The sequence below is a fragment of the Mycteria americana genome, chromosome 3 (genome assembly GCF_035582795.1).
Source record: "Mycteria americana isolate JAX WOST 10 ecotype Jacksonville Zoo and Gardens chromosome 3, USCA_MyAme_1.0, whole genome shotgun sequence".
NCBI lineage: Eukaryota > Metazoa > Chordata > Aves > Ciconiiformes > Ciconiidae > Mycteria > Mycteria americana.
The window spans coordinates 98,246,103-98,260,097 of record NC_134367.1 but is presented as its reverse complement, the minus strand read 5'-3'; the positions used below and the strand labels follow the sequence as shown (position 1 = coordinate 98,260,097).

At 41.1% G+C, this 13,995-nt stretch overlaps 1 protein-coding gene across 5 annotated transcripts in view; it reads left to right on the top strand.

Moving 5' to 3' along the window:
- TTC7A (tetratricopeptide repeat domain 7A) overlaps window positions 1–13,995 on the top strand; it is a 178,180-nt gene that overhangs the window by 22,992 nt on the left and 141,193 nt on the right. For all 5 annotated transcript variants that reach the window (XM_075496236.1, XM_075496235.1, XM_075496234.1 and 2 more), the window contains 4 exons: window positions 677–798; window positions 8,119–8,197; window positions 11,476–11,636; window positions 12,073–12,136. In XM_075496236.1, the coding sequence (XP_075352351.1) occupies window positions 677–798; window positions 8,119–8,197; window positions 11,476–11,636; window positions 12,073–12,136 (426 nt within the window). The remainder of the gene's footprint in view (window positions 1–676; window positions 799–8,118; window positions 8,198–11,475; window positions 11,637–12,072; window positions 12,137–13,995) is intronic.

The window sequence follows — 13,995 nt, the reverse complement described above, 5'->3', positions numbered from 1 at the left end:
AAGGGGAAGAGTTTGAACTGTAATTCATTCATCTTCTGGACACGGAGGCAAGGATGCAGGATTACTGATAGATGTACTAAAAGTCCATAGGCCTTCTCCAGTCCTGGATGTAAAACTCTGCTTTGGAGAGCCCACACAGGGCAACTTTCAGCAATGAAAGCTGTTTGTAACCAGTAAGGAAGCAAAAGCAAGAAGGGTTTGATAGGAGAAACAGAAGAAAGGCTAAGATTCTTCCAGGTAAGCTATCAGGACTCCTGATAGCTTACTAACTCTTAACAAATATTTATGTAATGTTAAGCTATACATACTTACTCAAACATTGCATTAATATTTCTCTGCAAGATGCTGGATCTGTGTGGTTGGAGTAGTACTTCTGAAGTCCTTGGTATTAATGTGTAGCTTTCTACTTAATTAAAGCTTGGAAAGTAATAAGAGATGGTGTTTCAAAACTCATATTGCATGCAGAATATTTCATGGAAGTCACTGTATAGTTTATTTTAAAGTTGACTTTGAAAGGTTTTTGAATAGCTAATGACAGTAAGTTTTCAAGTAGTCTGAGGAGGAATCTGATGGCAAAAGCTAACATTTTATTTCTGGAGACGTCTCTGGCTCATGAGGAACTGGCTAGTTCAAACAGTTGTCTGTAATCCCAGATATTTCTTTCCTCCCCTTACAGACCTTAAACAACACGCATTCAAGGAGTATCAAGGGCAGCAACGTGACTTACTCTGAGTTTGAACTTTCCTACTTCCTGGAAGCAGCTCTACAGAGTGCCTATGTGACTCATTTAAAGAAGGGGTAGGTGGATGCAGATGTTAATAAAAACAGATAATGTTGCATGTTTTGTCTTGGAACAGATGAAGGTTTATTTCTTTGTATGTGTTCTGTTATGACTTTTGGTGCTGGCTTACCTCAAGTCTCCTCACTGTCCTTCCCTCCCTCCTATTTGTCTCTCTCTGTCTCTCTTAAGAGTCCTAAGCCTTGTTTTTCCAGACCCACAAGTAGGGTGGAGTAGAACAATTTTGTTGTCTTGACTCGGCTCTGTTCCCTGTGGAGATGAGGGAAGTTTGACCATAAAGAGAGAGTGGAATTTACACTGCTGTGTGCTTTTAAAATGTTCAGCCACAGGGCCTGGTTTAGAGCTCAGTGAAGTCTTAAGGGTAGTTTCACTTGTTTGTTTGTTTATGTAAGGTCTTAAATGTCCTGATCAATACCCCAAATCTGTGTGGTCTTACTAGAGGGAATGCGTGCGGGAACAGTGCTGCTCCAGGGTATTTATTATGCCTCTGAAATACAGCTCCCAGTGAACCTGGAAGGGCAAGAGGAGTTGGTATCTGGAAGCCTACAGTGAATTTCACCTGAGGAAAGCCTTCTCAAGAACAATTAAAAAGACATTGTAAATGCCTACTTCCAACGGCCATCAGTGAGGGCACACTGTTCCCTAAAACAGTCCATGTCTTCAAAACATCATCAACTCTGTTTAGCTGATGGAGAGATTGCCACATAGGGAGAGTGTCTCTTCACCATGTGTAAACAGCTGTTTTAAGAATCCATCCTTCCTTAGTCCTGTTCTTGCACCATATTATCCCATTTGTTCTCAAGGAATCACATACTGAATTTCTCCCTGCTCTGTGTAATGTTGCTGGTCAAAGTTTTACAAACTTTTTTAAGCAAACCGTCTTTGAAAGTATTTCACTTTGGCTGTTTGTTTTTACCTTCACCCCCAGTCAAAGATATTTGCTCTCATTTTCTTCACTCCTCCTCCTCCTTTTCCTGCTGAGTAAAATGGAGAAGAAAGTGAAAAATGAGGGGAGATTGAAAGGAAGAGAACTAGGAGGGGGGAATCCCAGCAAAAATCAGTTTAAATTCTTCTGTAGAAAACTGATACAACTTTTTGACTCTGTTGGAGGAGGCGTTGCTTCTTGTTTAGGGCTTTTTTGCTAGTTTTTTATTCCCCAAGAATGACTTCAAATGCAACTGTGAATAGCCTCTATGTTCCCTATTCTTTCATTAAAAGCCTGCATGTACACTGAAGCTGTACTCGTAAGTATATCCATGAGAGGTGCTTCAGGTAAACCTTGTTTAACCCAAAGGCTTACAAATACACAAAGCCCAAATGTTGTGAAATGACCCCTTTAGTCAGGTGAGTACAAGTTTATGTGTAAAGAAGGTATGGATTTATAAGTATAAAGCATAGTCTCAGTATCACCTCGGCAGTAGGGGACAGGTATGTGGTTTTCCTGAGTGAGTTGGTGGCTGACCAGCTGTGGCACAGTGTGTGCTTTCCTAGCCTTTTGCTGTTCTCATGGCGAACAAAAAGCTCAGGTCTTGCCAGTAAGCTCATTAAATATGTAATAAAACCTCATTTACAACATATGGCACTGATGTCCTCTAGGCACCTTTTGAATATCAAACTCACTCATGTTCATTTTATTCAACAACGTTTTAAATTCAGTCTTCATCAGTTCAATATATCCAGTGGGTTGTTTTAGCTATTACTGTGGGCCCTGCTTGCTCCCTTCCCACATTATTGTTATGACACCCTTAAAAAGAAAAAAAAAAAAAAAGAAAAACAAACCCTACAGGAACACAGTTTGGAATAAAAATACATGTGTGATTTAAGCAGTACTTTGATTATAAGCTGAATTGTTGCAACAGCAGCAAAATGTTCTCTGTAGCTGTCTCCTGATGAAAGGACATCCCAGTCAGTGCGATGGAGCTCCTGTGGCTGGGACAGGAGCAGAGCCCCATGAGCTCCTCACCTCCTCCAGTGCAAGCCAGAAACACCAGCCATGGAAATGAAAGGTCTGGTGGGGGGGAAAGGAGCCCGGTGGGACTCCACAGCTTGTCTCTGCCCCCCTGGCTGATGTTCATGTGTGATTTCTGCCACAAGAGGGCATAAGCAGCATTGGGATATATTAAGGAAAGAGGAGGGAAGTGGGAAGAAGCTTTTTAGGATGCTTCATGTGTATAATGAATTTCTCCACCTGATATTGAACAGCTTAAAGAAATGCTGTTGTTCTTATTGCTTCCAGCGTGTTCAGGTAGGAAATAAGCCTTGGATGATGAATGCTCAAGCTGGCAGGGGGGTGGGTCCTATCAGGTGGGATGTCCTTCCCCAGTGGCACATGTGTACAAAAGAAATAGCGAGTGCTTTATTCTTGTCTTACCAGGCAGAAGAGCTGGGGGATATGAGTGGTGTTATGCTTTTGTTCCTACTAGCAGGAACAGGCATGCTCCTCTCTGAGCATGGTCAGGGATGCCCTTTTCTCTTGCAGTATGCAGTGGAAAGAAGGCACCCCAATACAAGTCAAAGGTCCAGTCTCCCTTTCAGATGTTGAGCCGCTGTCTGTAAGGACCAGCAAGTCTTGCAGCTGTGGAAGTCCCAGATGCTTTTAATAAGATGTTTACTTAAAAATATTGTGTTGCTGGAGACACGGTTCCTGCAGTTTGCCCTGCTGCATCCCAAGAAAGCTTTCTTTTATTCTTCCAGTGAGCAATGTTGATGCTACGGATGCAGAATATAGGCAGGCAGATGCTCTTGTACTGTAGGAGGCAGCCAGTTGTCTTTCATGTTAACATCTGCACTGGGTTTTGGTTTTTTTTTTCCTGATGTGGATGTATGAAGATTAGGCTTATTTCTTACTGCCTTTCCTTTCAAAGTATTGAACAGGTATTACTACTCTATACTGTTACAGGGACTTTGGTAAAGATGCTTTTAGTATTTTCTTAGGGCAAACAGGCTTCACCTGTGTGAAGTAATGGTTATATGTATGCTGCTCTTTTAATGGCACTTGAAGTATGTGTGGAGTTTCACAGGCAAGACAAAGTCAGAGCTTTCTAGAGGATGTGGTTGGTTTTGGAAGCTCTAAATGGGATGCTTTTGAAGAAAATGAATTTCTGAAAAATAAATATTAAGCACTTATTAGAAATTGGATTTCCTTATGATCCCTCAAGATAGGACCTAAATTACTTTGGAAAACCCTGATGAAAATGCCTAGTAGGGAAAGCTTACACAATTCATTCTCTTCCCTTCTTCTGTCAGTTTTCTAGAGTGCTCAGTTCCCTTTCTGAAACTTTGTAGGCTTCTGTTGCAAGGGCACTTTGAAAGAGTAACTTCATGTATGTGTTGTTTTATGGTAGAATCTAATGTACAAAGGCAGGCAGGACAGTCTCTGCCAGACTAGTCATCTCTTCTGAGGAATTTGTGGGCTTTCTCATCATTATCTCCTCTTCAGTCCTCACAATCCAGCACCTTATCCAGGACACTGCAGCTGGTAATTTGGGAGCGAGTTTTACTGCCTACTGGATGGATCTAGAGAAGTGCTAAGCTTTTGTTTTGTCTGGGTGGTTTTTTTTTTTGAGTGCCCCACTTCTGTTAGACAGGCTGCCATTAGGAAACTCTAATGTGCTTTGTCGTAGTTACTCGTCTCCTATCTTCATTCATAGGAATCTGAGGCTTACTTCTTCAGGTGTGTTTTGTGCCTATGCATGAACAGCTGTTTTAGGAGAAAGTATGAATTTTTTGAAACCTGGGTGAGATGCAAAGATGCAAAAGGAGCTGGGCAGAGGCAGTGGTGTTGCTGCTGTTTGTGTGCTTTGGGTACCGCTTTCCCCTGGAGAGGTGGCTTTGCAAAATGCCATGTAGTCATCTCAAGATGGTCTCTTCCATCTGTTAGTGGCTAACTGTTAGAACAGTTAATGAGTGGGGATAAGATTCTGGTGCCCATGTTGTTGGGGGACTGTCATTGCAGACCTCTGTGCCTACAGTCCACTCTGGTTCATTATCAATATCTTTCCCAGTAATTTGCATAGAAAACAGTGTATTTCTTTATTTTCTTGTATCTTAAAATTTTGTGTCGTGTTAACCAAAAAATATGACATAAACATGATACGACTGCTTTGATTCATGGACTGGTAATTAATTACCCTGTATTAACAGGGTACTTGTACAAACAAAACCGATTTTCGTGATGAGCTGGTCTGACTGGACTTAAGGTGCTCTTTGTCACAGTTTGTGCCTATGATTTTCTGTGTTCCTCTTTTAGATTATCTATAATTGAATCCTAAACTGCATTTAATCACATTTTTTTCAATGCCTCTCTTACCACTTTTGTGGCTAAAACCAAGGCAGTTTAATGACCATGTGCTTTTCTCTTCCTGTTCTTCCTCACTTCTTTTTCTGGCATCTTAGCAGTGCAGTAGGGGCCCATGGACTCCCGACTCATTTAATTTCCATGATCTGATGTTCACTTACGATGCCATGGCTTGAGGCAACAGTACCTGGGATTTCCAGATAGTCTTCTATCCAAGTCCTGCAGAGGCTCAAGATCGCTTAGTTTCTGATCTAGACAAGATCAAATGGATTCACCATGGATTGCCAGAGGCTTTGTTTGCATCCTCATCCACTTATCTACGTACAAGTATTTCTGTTCAAATGCATACTTTTCTTTTTGTTAACTTCTTCAGGTCCTAATTTAAAAAATCTCTTCAAGTGCATGTTTAGTATATGAGGGACATCTATTAATGGAACAGTAAGTTTCTTATCACTATGAGTAGAGCAATTCATAAGCTTAATGTGAAATGTGTGCTCAGATGGCCTCCTGGCTTGGAACACTAGAGCGGAAAGACAAACTCCTGTAGTGAGATATGTTTGCAGACTGCTGACAGGTGTGCTCTGTCTCCTGTCACAGCTCAATAATGTTCACTAAAGTTCAAAATATAAAAGCTGCCAAACCAAATCCTCAATCCTGTAGAACTGGTATTGTTGTCAGGTGCTTTGCATATTTCAGAGTTGAGAGCTCAATGTGCAGAGCAGGTTCTCTCTGAGAGACCCTGACCGCAGAAGCACCGCTCTGGGAGGTGGTGAGTGCTGGCTGCTCCTCCCATGCTGCCCACTTTGCACTCCTAACTTCTGCTGAAGGTGTTACTAGGCATTTGTCAGGTGGTTCATGGTTTCAACCCTGACTACTTGCAGATGGGCAGCAATTTGCTGTTTATTCTTTCATTCACTTCAGTGCATCAATATTCCTTCCTTTTCTGCTCCCCTTCCCTCCAGAGCAAGGTGTTTCTGCCATGAAGCTTAACCTGGTTTATGGCCTTGTCTAAAAAGTGGAAGTGAAATAGTGCTCCGCTTCTCCACGAACAAAACTGTCTCTTTTTAGCACATTGTCTAGGTTTTTCATCTCTGTAAGTATGTGCCAAATGTGGAATTAATTGGCTTTGCAAGTGGTCACTAATCTTCTTTCTGATGCTAGTTAATGAAATTCATTGCCACTTTATTAAGACAAATACCATTATCCTAATAAGAAATCTAAACATATGCAGTTTTGAAAACGTTGAGGAACTGTTATACACCATAACTCTTCTGTCCAGCCTCTTAAGGAGCCCAAGGAAGCACAGGAGATGCCAGTAGTTCTCAGTAACTGAGGAGAGCAGTTGGGCAGGTGCATTTTGTTTAGATGGGGGTATTTATTGATTTTGACTATCTGCTAAAAAATAGGATGTGCACAATTCTGTTGGATTTGGTGTGACTACTCATGTACACAAATATCACCACGTGCTTTATTGCTTTCCTCAGTTTAAGGTCCAGAACTGTATCTTTGTGGGTATATTCTTTCCTAGACCCACAGAAAAGCACCGGATGTTTTGGCCCTGTAATTGGAGAGCTTGCTGAAGCATTAAAGTCCAACTTACAAAAACTTCCTTGAGCTTTTTTCCCTTGATAAATTCAAAGCACATCTTCTACTTAGGAGACAGTGGAAGGAAAAAAAGAAAGACTTTCTCCACAGGGGCAAGTCTCCTGTGCTTTTGCTCTTGCCTGACTTTGTTGCTTGTCTGTAGATCACCCACAACTAAGTAATCTACAGATTACCTTTAAAGTTTTGAGATGAGTATTGGTTGGAAGTAAGGCCATATGTATTTGCGTTCTGTGACCTGGTGACTATAAGCTTTAAGGTGGCATTTTATGTAGCCAAGATTCATTGTAAACATGATCACATTTTACCCCCCCAACTTTTTTTTGTTCATCAAAATGTTTGCCATTGATTCTGGACTGCAAGAAGGTTTGCAGAGCATGAAAGTGGGCACAAGCGCAGTCTGTACTGCTTACCTTTAAAACTTAATCAGATTGACAGGAAAGGTTGTTATGGTATATGGATTTTGTTTTTATGAAATCTAGGCTTCATCTCACAGAAAATTATCCTGGAATAAGCTGAAGTGGCAGTTAATGTACCAGTACAACTGCTTATCAGGTTGTCTTTATTTCAGTACAGCATTGCTCCTTTTTTTCATAGCTTGTATTTCTTTGGGTAGCTTCCACCCTGCAGTGAAACTGAGTTGAACCATTTTGTAGTTACTGTGGTGGTAGGGCCATGTCCTTAGCCTTGAAGAGCTTATAGGCTGCAAGAGTGTTAACTAGTATGTCCAGTGTTTAATCTTTTCCTCTCCGCATCCCTCGGTGCTCAGACACATGATTAAGATACTATTAGGCAACTAGTGTGCTTTAATTGCTCATGGTGTATGCCAAGTAACGTGTGGGTTTTTGTTTCTTTTTTTTTTTGCCTAACCCTCTTTTATTGCAGGTTAAGCTGTGCTTGCAGACAGTTACTGCAACTTAGCTGCCTGATAATAAACTGTTTAAACCACTGTAATTTCATCATGTGTCTGGACCATCAGACACAAGGCGTTTAAGCACCACCTAAAAGGAATCATCATTTAAAAGCATCACGTAAGCTCAATATAATTCAAACAAGTACAATCTGTGTGTGTGAAGAGGAGATGTGGATGCTTTTAAGAAGAAGCATCTGCTTCATAAATACGAGCTATGAAAGGCTTCCAAATGTCCCCTCTGTTTGTCAAATGTGAATGTGATCTTCTCCTAGGAAGCCATCTGGAGTAGGCATGCTACAGTCACTGCCTCGCTTAGTGCCATTGTCCTATCTGTGCCTCAGAGTGACTTGTCTCGCTACTGCACACTCAGTATTAGTGATTGTTTCATGGGTTTGTTTGAATGTCAAGTTTGTTGCCAAGCTTTGGCGCATCATAAAAATATTTTGTCCGATGTGCTGGTTTTTGGGTTTTTTTATTATTTTTTTTCCCCCCCTGCCTTCCCCATAGAAATATTGTGAAAGGAATGAGGAGTCTGCGAGAAATACTACGGACTGTGGAAACAAAAGCTACCCAGACCTTCAAAATGGTAAGGGGAATGAATGGGAGATGGGAAGATGGGGTAATCTGGTATGTAGGAATTGTCTCTGTTTATTAACCAGTACAGTAGGACAAAAATGTATTTGTCCTCACTTGATTGATTGCTGCCTTTTTTTCTTTCTTTCTCTCTGTCATCTTCTTTTTTTTTTTTTAAACTTTTGGAAGTGATGTGTCAAGTGATGCACTTAATTCAAAGACCTTCCCTAATGAAACCTCCGAGCCTTCAGACCTGGGCACGTGGGTTACTTTTGGGGTTTTTTCAGTGCGTTTTCTAGCCCTAGTAGAAATAGGGATGTATTTAGTTTCACAGTGCTGCCCTCAGGTGATAATGCCTTGTTTTCTTTCTCACTTTTCAGTGTGTGCATGCACACCTTTTTGCATTTGCATGTAGAAGCAGTAAGTGCTTCTGGCTCTTGCAACAAGCAGTGCTATTTTAGACTCAAGTGCTTCAGTGTTCTTCCTATAAAACTCTTCAATACAGTACAGAGTGATTTAATTTTTTTTTAATTTTTTTTTTGTGGTGTTGGCATTCTGCATCCTGTTATCCTGATTGCCTCTGGTAAAGAAATCGAGGAGAAAGTTATTTATGTGCTTATTTAACTTCTTAGACCTTTAACTGGTTCTTCCCTGTCTCCCCTTTAAGAGGTCTTGTCCTGAAGTTACTCAGGAGGTGACAAGGTCAACAGCATGGAAAATAGCAGTCTTGAGAACATGAATGAAAACTTTGCAGCCCTAAAAGCATTGACGTTGATATGACTAAACTTGTTATGTGCTTGGTTCAGCTTTGTGTTTTGTGTAATTCTAGAGAAGTCTGGCAAGGGAGGTGGGCATGGGTTTGCATAGCATTTTGGAGATGGAGAGTGCCAGGTTCCAATAGGTGGACTGACTGTGTGTCTAGCTCACATGCAAATGCAGAGCTAAAATGAAAGTGTGAGCAGAAAGTGTATCCTGGGTGTTATTTTGCCTAGGTTCCTCGTGTATTTTGGAACTTCTGTTCTGGAAATGAATCTCCTTGTTGCCGTGGGATCACCTTATATGCCTAACTGAGAATACAGATGCATGTGGAAGTTTGTGCAGGGAAGTAGAAGAGGTGACTTAAATAACGGTCACACTCAAATGGTTGCATCCTTTTCCAGATTGAGATCAGGGTTCAGGGGATTTTTCTTGCTCACCTGTTTTATGACTTTGCTGAAATGAGTCTTAACTGTCTGCTGTTCCTACACCATAACAGACCGTGGCACTCAGATGCTCTTGTCCCTGTGCAACTGGGGAGAGCTGTATAGCACTCCCAGGAGACTTATCCCTAAGGAGAGTCTGAAGGTGTTAATCCAATAGTTTTTCCTGGGATTTCCATTTTACAGGAAGTTGCATTTTCATTTTCTTACTTATTTTTAAAGAGCTGTCAAGAGGGCAAAGGGAGGAATGTTCTTAATTAGACAAGTTTTTTCAAGCATGAAAGTGAAACATGATTTTTTTTTTTTCTAATTTGTGGGATCACAGTGTTCTTCAAGCATAATGATGCTTTTTTTAGCCAAAGGCAGTAATTGCATAAATCAGAGTCTTGGCCTGTTCTGGTTTGTTTGGTCTTATTCAAAACAAGAGTGAAGCAATTTACACAGCTACTGTATATTAAAATCAAAGACACTAAAAGTATTTGGTGCTTGCCTTTTGAAAGGCTTATCACAAACTGTACTTTTACTTCTGTGTGAACCAGTAGAGACCTTTCTGTTGCTGGCATATTCTTTTTCCCTCCCCTCTAAGACTGCAGGAAAAAATACAGGAGAGTTGGCTCCTCAGGGTAAAACTGACTAAATAATTACACACTGAGACGATAAAATGATACTGGCTAATGTCGCAGGGCCTTAGGCCATTTTGCTCATGGTTACTTGCTATAAAAAGTATAGAAAAGCCTAGTTAGAAGGCTTTCTATAACTTGGCAGTAGGAGTGCATGGAAAGTCTTGGGAGTTGTATGTGACAATATTTCTTTGAGGCACACTCATACATTTAGATCACTTTGCCATTTGCTAGGTACATCTATGAAACCTCCCTTTCTGGTGTTTAAGAAACAGCGCATGCTACTGTGGTTGCATTTTAGACTAATTCAGTGAATTCCTGTGTGGTGAGGTGCGTGAAAATAGAGAACTTTACATCAAAAGAAGTTTTTTTTTCCTGAATCTGTTAAATCATACTGAGGTTAAAGTTCCTGTTATTTGGTCCTATAGATGTCATACCTCAAGTGGAGTAATGCTTCGGTTTATCAATCATACCTATCCTGGTATTTAAAAGAAAATGACTCTTGGTGGCCTCATAATGCATCTCAAAGTGTAAATTGCATATAAAATACATATTGCAGTAGTCAGAAGTTCCAAAGTAATATTTACAAGTATTAGGGCAGAAGGACTGAAGTTTCAGCCTGCCTCTGTTCTGTGCAGTATTTACTTTACAGCTTAGAGTGCTGTGCTGCTTAGAATTCACGGAAGATACCATCCGTTTTGATGTCTCTGCTTGTTTGCATGTTCATCTATTTACAATGCAAAAAATTAGGAGATTTGTTGGGTGGGGGGCAAGGACAAATGCCAAAGATAGTTTTACAAAGTCAAGTTAACTTGCCCTCTTTTGGGCCCAGCTTGCCAGCTGTGTGTATGAACCGGAAGGCAAGTATTTTTAAGGATCCTTGGCCACTCAATGGTCAAAAAAGTGCATGTGGTGGAGCTGTCTCAATATAAAGTTCCTAACCCTCTTCTCTTCTCCCTCCATTATTGCAACAAAAAGAGAGAAGCAGTACAGAGATGAAGCTGTAAAAGGCTGCAGGAAGAGATAAAGGGTTGATCTTTTAAACTTAATATAACCGTAGCCTCTGGGCTGAGACTTGCATACAAAATTCTGAGGCTGACAATGCAGTGGAGTGCCATCATACTCTAATATAGTAACATTTGTGAGATTGTCTCAGCAGTCCGCGTTGCAATCGGTTGTGTTCACTCACCAAAGCGTCCCTTGCTGTCAGGCCTTTTTGATACTTTTTTTGTCTACAGCATTGCAACAAGAACATATAAATGTAGAAGGCTGGCCTTTTCAGAGGAGGGAGGAAACGGCTGCTGCTGCAGACTTTTTAGCAGCCGTTTTAGCTACTCTAGCTTTCTGAAAAGTGATACTGTCATGTTGTTGGTACACCTCCTTCCCAAGGTGGAACATGGGGGGGGGGAATCTTTTGTGTTGGAGCAGGCTTCACTGATGTGTCTCTTTCTGTACTGTTCACTGATCTCTAGACTGCAGCCAAACAGCTGGCCCAAGTACTTCTCCACTCCCTCAGTGAAGACTGTTACTGGAGCCCTTTATCTGATCCGCTTCCTGAGTTCATGAACAAGGAAGATCAGTCTTATGTTAGCAATCTTCTTTGTCGGAGGCCCGAGCTTTACACAGAAGAGAAGTAAGTGTTCTTTTTTATTTCAGTTTATTGGCAGGAGGAAGGAGAGTGTTTGAACACTCTTTGGTACTGCTAGTTGTGTCGCTGATTCATGTAGTAGTTTTGTGTGTCCTTGTTTTTAACTTCCCATCAAAGGCCTGCTGGAAAAATAGAGCATTACACCTTGAGTGTTTGATATTCCCCGCTCCCCCCACCCCCCAGAGAAAATCCAACCAAACAGCTGTCTCTTCTATGAAATGGAAATAATCTATTTATGGTTTAGTATAGCTCATCTAGGATATATTGCAGAGCTTTTAATTGTGAGAACCTGCAAAGGAAGGTATTGCCTAGCAAATGAATTATGCACGAGATGTTTCAAGTTACTGTTTCTCTTGTGAAATGAAAGAGGCTGACAGGATAATTCTTGACCTTCCTCAGAAAAATGTGTTCTGTCTTTCAGTGCGTACTGCCCTCAAGACAATGTAGAAGAGGCTCTTCTTCTCCTCTTAATCAGTGAATCCATGGTAAGCCAAAAATGAGTTTGTAATACTAATAGCAGAAAGGAATATCTAGCATTTCCACGTCAAGTCTTCTGGTTGGTTTTGTTTACAGAATCTTCCCTAGATAAACAGAAGCAAGGATTCGACTGCTGAACAGGAAAAACTATTTATTCCTTTGTTGTGACACCACTTTTATTAAACAGAACGTCAGCGAAGGGTTTTGGGCATTGTCAAGAAGAGGAGGTGACTGCATTCACCATAGCTGCATGCAGGTTCTGACATCCAGATACGTTGTCAGTAGACTGATGTTTCCATTCAAAATATGTGTGGATACAGTATCCTGCTTATGTTCCTTAGTCTGCAGGGATAATATCTTAGCTATTTCAGTCATGAGTGATCTTCGGTAGTTTCTGATGCTGATGATACAGGGAGTTTTGTCACATGCAGAAACATCCATAATGAACTACAGTGAAGTAATTAGATTTCTTCTATTTATAACATCAGTTGCTTTAAAAAATCCCTTTAAGAGGAAGGGAAAAAAGTGGAGAAAAAAAACTGCATGGAAAACTGCATGGTAACCTTTGATCATTTTCATGTTCTGAGAAGATGCAAACATGCAGAAAATGTGTAAGGAATGTTTTCTGAAAATGTGTAAGGAAAGTTACTTTGCTTTACATACTGGGTGGTCGTTTGTAGCTCAAAGCGAGATTTGCAAACCTTGGAGCATTAATGACCCTCTTAGGAACTTTTAAACAGCTTTCAGACAAGTTGAAAAGACATATTATGGAAACTTTGTTTTGTTTTTTGCTTCCTTCAGTTTTTCTTTGTCTGGCTCTTCTGGCTCCTTTCCTGCAAGTCCTTCCCCTTTCCTGCAAACTTCTTCAGAACATGGCAATTTAATATTGTTTGATTTTTAAAATCTGGGGAAAAATTGAAGAGGTGGAACCACCCCAAAATATTGAATTGACTTAAAAATCATGTACATCTGAGTGTTACTATACTTCATGCTTTTTAGTCCTTTCTAGATTAAGCCTCTACGATACATCTGATTTGTGTTTTGAAGGGCTTTTCTGCAGTTAGAAGGGCTTTTCATAATTGGAAGTGGAGACTCCAGGAGTGAGGGCTTGTAGAACATCACATGCACTTCTATTAAAATCAGAAGAACTCACGTCAGTGTCGCTTGTCAGGGCTGATCCCAGTGGGAGGAGGATCAGGGGTCTGGAGCAGTGACAGTACTGGCTGATCCAGCCTTTTTTGGGACTGGGCTTGCAGTCAGAAAGGTCTTGTGGGACCTTGAACTCTATAATCTTGTTCTGCTGAGGTAAATGGAAGTTATCCCCGTTTTATCCAATAGTGTGTAAAATGGCAAACTGGTCTTCTAACTTATGGATGAAGTGGTGTGAAAATCGTGTTGATAGGAACTGGACTGCTGTGCTGGCTTCAAGGCTAAATAAATAAGCTTGTGTTTGCTTAAGTGCTGTCTTCTAAGTTGTCGTGGTTTAACCCCAGCTGGCAACTAAGCCCCACACAGCAGCTCACTCACTCACTCCCCCCCTGGGTGGGATGGGAGGGAGAATGAGAAGGGTAAAAGTGAGAAAACTCGTGGGTTGAGATAAAGACAGTTTAATAGGTAAAGCAAAAACTACGCACACAAGTAAAGCAAAACACGGAATTCATTCAGTGCTTCCCATGGGCAGGCAGGTGTTCAGCCATCTGCTGGAAAGCAGGGCTCCATCATGTGTAATGGTTACTTGGGAAGACAAATACCATCACTTGGAATGTGTCCCCCCCCTTCTGAAGGAAGGGCATGAGGTCATATGGTATGGAATAGCCCTTTGGTCAGTTGAGGTCAGCTGTCCCAGCTGTGCTCCCTCCCAGCTTCT